This window comes from Nestor notabilis, unplaced genomic scaffold, assembly GCF_000696875.1.
Source record: "Nestor notabilis isolate BGI_N333 unplaced genomic scaffold, ASM69687v1 scaffold15337, whole genome shotgun sequence".
NCBI lineage: Eukaryota > Metazoa > Chordata > Aves > Psittaciformes > Psittacidae > Nestor > Nestor notabilis.
This window is the reverse complement of record NW_009935262.1, coordinates 41,550-48,408: the sequence shown is the minus strand read 5'-3', so window position 1 is coordinate 48,408 and position 6,859 is coordinate 41,550. Positions and strand designations below refer to the sequence as shown.

Below are 6,859 nucleotides of genomic sequence, written 5' to 3'. Positions count from 1 at the left end.
GTGTAGAGAAACACTTAGGAGAAATAGCATAGGTAGACCTGATTCTGCTCTGGGGCACCAAGAGAACTGGATGATTTCCTGGGACAGTCCCCCTCTATGTGTGTGGTTAGTCTATATTTAATAATCAGGCTAGTTTCCACATCTGAATTTTCTCAAATAGGGTATTTTAAAATAAATCTAATCCTGACGTGACAGTAGCATGGGTGGTTGTGGCATGGTTACCACTGAAGGGAAGATGTCATATTCCTCCTGCCAGGTACAGATGGAAAAATATGCCTGTGGCTACTGCTGTTACCTTGGCATACTAGAGCAATTCAGGCTCTAATACTCTTCTTACCCTTATAACACAGGCCTAATTTGCAAATGGGGATTACACTCTTTATATGGACAATGGTACAAGTTCCATCAATTCCTCTGACTGCTTTCTTCACCTTACAATTATTACCTTCTACCTTTTGTTGAAGCCTGTGGTTTTATTGCCATACTGTATCTCCGTATGTGTAGTGGATACATGCTGGATTGGTATACATAAGCTATATATATTTCATCTAAGTAATTTCATTTGTTCTTCATTCATTAACTGGCAATATCTGAAAGTGCTAATGTCATGTATTTCTCTAGAATGTCAGCTAATGAAAACAGAGCGACCAAAGCCAAACACGTTCATTATCAGATGTCTTCAGTGGACTACTGTCATAGAGAGGACGTTCCACGTAGACACGCCAGAGGAACGGTGAGGGTTTTATTTTTGCTTTGCTTTCTGTGTTCTTCACACAGAAGTCCCAGCACAGTCTCTGCTGGGACGTCACAGCGATCAGCACTTGGAACTGTGACATTCTGAGCACATCTGAACAGTTAGTTGAAGAATTTATAAGTCAGCTTCTGTAATATATTATCTGAGCTCATAGCTAGTGTTCAGTTGCCTGTGAGTAGGTGGGATGAGTGTGTTCAAATAAGCCAAAATTATGTCATGATATGTTTCTGAAGTGTTAAACTTTGAACAATTGAAGCCTGCATTAAAGGATTTTCCAGCCTTGCTATCTTGAATTTTCCTTTTACTCTTCCCTAATACGTTCCTTTTTTTGGCACAGAAAGCAGCATGCTTGATATAATTTCTTTTATGTTTGCTGATTAGTTTTTCTTGTTTCATTAAACATACACAAACTCATAAGAATGAGGTTATTTAATGCACCAAAAGAATGTAGGAGATATGGGATGGTGTACCTTGCTAAAATATTCTATACTGTGTCTCTGGTTAGATGCACTGAGTCTTCCCACTGTGGGCATCTGTCCTATTAAGGCTAGTATTATGATTTGGCTTTATTCATGTTGTTTGTAACAATAAGAAACCCCCAATGACTTTGCTTTTTCTGTTGTTTCTCTGTCATTATTATAGTCACTTAGAATTTTTTTTTATTCTACCTTGAACTTTTTTTGCACCCTGTCTTTCTTCTGTGTATGCAGTGTATTACTTCTGACTGCATTCAGTAGTAGCACCAGACTCCTATATCGCTTGCTGGCTGAGCAGAAACAGCAGGTGTTGCACTTGGTGTAGGGCTATGGTGTGCTGATGGGCTGGCTGGTGTGTCTGTGCTGGTTAGCTGGTGCACAGAATAGCCATGGGCTTAGCGGCCCTGGCTAGTCCCTCCACAGAAACCCTCATCTAGGCCTGCCTCTCTGTGCAGCTACTGTTTTTTATGATACTTGTAGGAATTCAGTTATCTTTGAGGACCTCTTTCTCAGGGCAATTTGAAATTAGCCAAGAAATTGAGTTTTGAGTGCAGACAGACAAAGAGTTGAACACACAACGTGGTTTAATAAATCTTTTTGTTTTTCTGTGAAAGTGTCTCACAGGGAGGGAGAGTATAAAGAAGTCTGTTAAAACAGCAAGTTATTATCAGATAGTATTGGATAGGAGATGACATTCTATGTTCTAAGCTGTGTTATACCTGGAGCAAGTGTTTTCAAGTTTTCACTGTTAATGTATTTACAAAACCAGGCACTGGTAATTCTTGAAATTAATCATGCAGTGATCCTTTTTAATGCTGGTCAACTTTACCACCTTTAACATAAAGCAGAATTTGGAAGGAAATTGAAGTGATGGATTTATATGAGTCTTTTGCTGTGTAACAGGAGAATTGAACATTGAAGCAATGTAGCATATGAAAAACATTATAAATCATTTATTGGGATTTATGAGTTCTAACAGGGATTTTGGCTTGTTCATGATAGGGAAGAATGGACAGAAGCAATCCAGGCTGTAGCAGACAGACTTCAGAGGCAAGAAGAGGAGAGGATGAACTGTAGTCCAACTTCACAGATTGACAATATAGGAGAAGAAGAGATGGATGCTTCAACAACCCATCATAAAAGAAAGGTAATGACATTAAAAAAGAACTGACAAGACTGATACGTAAAATAACTTCTGTAGAATGATATAGTTGGGTAAAACAATATACAGGGACTAGTATTTCTACATAAATTTCAGTGTATTAAAAGCATAAAAGTACGTATGTGTTTATTTTATAGAATCCTAGAATCACAGAATGGGTTGGTTGGATGGGACCTTAAAGATCATCTAGTTCCAACCCACCTGCCACAGACCACTAGACCAGGTTGCTCAAAGCCCTGTCCAACCTGGCCTTGAACACTTCCAGAGATGGGGCATCCACAGCTTCTCTGGGCAACCTGTTCCAGTGTCTCACCACCCTCATAGTAAAGAATTTCTTCCTAATGTTTAATCTACATCTACTCTGTTTCATCTTAAAGCCATTCTCCTTTGTTCTGTTACTGCCTACCCTTGTAAGAAAGTTCATCTTTACTCCTTTCAGTAATGGTGAACTGCTCTAGTTTTATTTGTTACTCTGTCTGATACAGCACTTCTGAAAAACGAAGTTCAGCTGTTCAGGCACATGTTAATGTTCTGCTTATTGTTTTAATATTATTTTCATATTTTCCTTTTTGTTTGTTTACTCTTCGAGAAGTATGGTAATAAAATATGTTCTTTAGACAAGGAGATTTGCACCCTTTCTCATGCAAATAGTACCCAGTACAAATTACATAATTTGCATGAAAAAGGCTAGCAGGATTTGGGTTTTAATGACCTTGTTTTTTGCTAACTGGGAAAATAACTCTGCCTTAGTTTTCAATGAAGTAAGGAAAAACAATGGTTTATTTTTTTTGTAATCCTTCACAGCTTTTGGTGTAAGTAGGAATATGCATCTTGCTGGCTGTAACATACTTGTAGTAGCATCTTGAGAGTCGTCATGATAAACATACAACTAAGAGCATGTTTTAAAGCTTCAGCGCCACAGAGAAATTTGCTTATTATGTTATGTTTCCATTTTGTCCTCTGTTTCAGTAAGTACGGATTACTCTTGAAGAATGGATCATTGAAATAGTTGTTTCTCATTTACTATACAGGGTTGACCTGACTCAAGAAATGCATTGAAATTGCATGAGAAATAATAATTTCTTTCTATAGGACTGGCTTTATTCTTTCTAGGTAGAAGTGTGAAACCTGTAGAAAACTAAGTGGAAGTCTGCTGACAGAGCAAAATAGTCTTATAGCTAATGTAACTGAATGCTCTTGAATGATGAACAATGAAAAGAAATAGTGCATGTGTTCCTTTACTCATAGAGCATGGTTTGTTGCAGTGTGAAGCAAGAATCGTAGAAACATTAGTGGCTGAAAACTATACTCTGTACTCTTACAAATATAACAAATAAAGGTGTCATTTTAGTTCTGTCATGTCCTAACTTTTGAGAAGTTTGCAGAGTAAACATAGTTCTTTCATATTGTTTCATTGTATGCAATTTTCTAACCTTTTTCTGCTATAGAAAAAGGTAAAAGCTAATTATATACAGCTGTAACAATACTCCCATCATACATTGTCAGGCTGACATTGAACTTTTAGCCTTGCAACACAGATATTTAATGATTGTGCTGCAGGGTAAAATATGATAAGTGACAGCAAGGCAGAGGCAGCATTCATGATGTGTCAGTCTTCTGAGAGGCAGTGTGATTATGTGGAAGGGATTTGAGTTTGCTCTATTAAATATCAGAGCATTGTTCCAAGCCTGTGTATCCTCTTAGTGGAGTACAAAACCACTGCATAACAACAAGCATTTTCAAGGTGTCAAAATTAATGCTTTGTAATATAAGAAGTTCTGGAATGTATGTTTTCCTTCTTCACTGTGCAGTGCCTGTTCCCATACAACAAAAGGCGTTGTGGGAACAGGAGGAGGAAGATCGGTTTTGTTTCTGTCTTGCCACTGATGCTTTAAGAAATGCTGAAATAAGCCACTGGGACAGTGTGTGTGCAGTGCTGCAGAGTATTTAAGGGCTTTGGCAACAAACCAAGAGCAAACTGAAACAAAGGTGAAATGAAAAATGGTGATATTCAGCACCTAATAATAGAGCAGAATGGAGTTTCTGTAGCCAGTGAAGAGTGTGCTGGTGACCACAAGGATTTTCTTTTTTCCAAAACTCAAAATCCCATTGCAGATTTTTGACTGTTGGAAGACTTCAGCAAATGGTTCTCAAAAGTTCTTGGAATCAGAAATAATAAAATGACGGGGAGTTGTCACTTCTTCTGTGTTAATTGTAATTGGGAAAAATGTATTTTTTTAGAACTGTTTCTGTTTTGTTGAAATGTTTCTGAAAAGCTTCTGTTTAAGCTTTTGTAGTTGTTAATATAATCAGAACCATTTCAGTTATAATGACTTAATGCATTTCAGTGCCTTTTTTCTTTTTTTCTTTTTGGTATTGGATTTCTTTTCATTTCAGGGATTTTTTTGCGCAATGTGTCCTACAAGCTGGTTTTGTCACCTGATTTTACATCTGAGCCCAGTGAATTTTGCTTGTGCGTGCACCAGATGGTATACATATGAGTAGAAGAGCATAATCAGATTAAGAAATAAGAAATAAGACAGAGAGGAGTGGGCCTGTTCTCTAAAAAGGTAGCGAAAGGTTTACAAAGAAAACAGTCTTTAGGATGTGGAACTTGATTTGAGCAGACAGGACAGCAATGTCCCTGACCAGATTAGCTGAAGAACCTAAAGCTTTTTTTTTTCTTTTCTCATTTTTTAATGGTGTCAGTGTGCCACATAACTTTTACAGTAATAGCATCACTAAAATTCAGAGCACTAGAAATTCTTAGGAAACTGCTTTAATTTCTTGCTGTACTATTCCTTGTAAGTAGAGATTCTTCCTCGTGAAATCAGATAAAAACTCCAAGTGGTATCATCTTTATGCAAATCAGGAATTTTTTAAAAATAGTTTCTTGGTAGGAATTTTCAACACCAGTAGCCGGGTGAATTCTTTTGAACAGGTCATCCATAGGCGAGTAAATAGGCTTTAGAGAAGGCTGAACATCATGCAGTTCTTTGGTTAGTGCAGTTTCTTGTATCTTTGTTCCTTTTCCTTTGTTTACGAATTCATTTTGCAGGGTGCAGGATGAGTAAATAATGGATTTTTCAGAGGAAAGAAAAAATTGATTTAATGAGGAAAAAGATTAAATTTTCAGGGTTTGGTAAGAATGAAAAAGGTGGGAAAATCATCAAGGAGAAAGAATATAGTCTTATGGGAGCCTCCGAACTTGTTTACCAACATCCCTCAGGTTTAGGAAGTATTTCCATTTCTCCACCAGTTTTCAATACACCCTTAGCCATGGCATCTGTGTTTTTATCTCCCAAGGTCTTGTGTTCTTTGGCAGACTTTTTGAGTTACCTTGCACTGTGTATCATCTCTAAGCATTCTGCTGAGCTTCTAAAGAATGAGAAAATCAGGAGACTTTATTCTTAGAACTAGCACTACCACCATAACCTGCTCTTAAGCCACGGATCAAAATCTTGCAAACCTATTACCTGCCTCTTATAAATATACATGTATTTTTTTTAACTTGTTTTTACTGAGCTTACAGCTAGATTTATGACTGCTTGATTAACATGATGTAAGCAAATTTTAGGCGAATGTGTCTTTCAATTTGACTGGCTTGCTGCCCTTAGCATCAAACCCATGTGTGTGATCAGTTGAGCCAAGATCCTCCTTCTGTGTGTGGGCAAAGGGCTGCTTTTCTGAGCTGGTTTTATTCAGATTCTGATTCCTCTCTAAGTGCAGCCTCTCAAAGATCAGAAGTGTGGGAAGAAGGCCTTTGAGACTGTTTACGATCCCATGAATATTTGCCTATTATAAGTCATAAGTTGTTACAGTCACTAACTCAGTATTCTTTATCAGTGAAACTATTGGCCATTCTTTGTCAAGGAATGTGGTAACTTACGACTGAAGATACAGAGGATACTGCCATGAATTACTCATCCACTGCCTAAATTATGTTTTGAATGCATTGTGGATTTTTCATGTGGTTTTGTCAATTTTCACTCCTTCAGCACAAAGGCAGTTGTGTTTGCTTGATGGTTATTACAGAACTATCGAAGCAGATAACCTGAATTTCCAAAGTACTGACTGTGATACTTGTGAAGGCTTACCTTTAGCTGATTAAGTGCTAGTAGCCACATAGTGTTTGGATCACAACTTTATGTACTACATCATGCATCACTGGTTGTAACACAATATACTAGTTTTTGGAAAAGGTGACCATTGTAGTATTTGTGGTCATAGTTTTTTAGCTTTACACTGGCTTGTGTAAAGTTAGTTTGCTTTAAGTAAAAAGTCTACTAAGCCTTTGACATCTCTGTTACTCATATTTCTTACTGGAATAAGCACAGTTTTGTTCTTCCTGATGTAAGGTGGTTTTGGCAGCAAAATAAGGTCTGTCACTGCAGAATGTTTAAGTATGTTTATGTGTGAGCAAAGAATGGAGTTCACCAAGTTTGCTTAGAAGCTACCCATCAACCA

General features: G+C 37.4%; 1 protein-coding gene across 1 annotated transcript in view; it reads left to right on the top strand.

Annotated features, from left to right (window-relative positions):
* LOC104408229 (RAC-gamma serine/threonine-protein kinase-like) overlaps nt 1-6,859 on the top strand; it is a gene marked incomplete at its 3' end in the record, with an annotated part of 80,373 nt that overhangs the window by 38,216 nt on the left and 35,298 nt on the right. The window contains exons 3-4 of the mRNA XM_010017762.1: nt 622-733; nt 2,233-2,377. Coding sequence (XP_010016064.1) covers nt 622-733; nt 2,233-2,377 — 257 coding nt within the window. The remainder of the gene's footprint in view (nt 1-621; nt 734-2,232; nt 2,378-6,859) is intronic.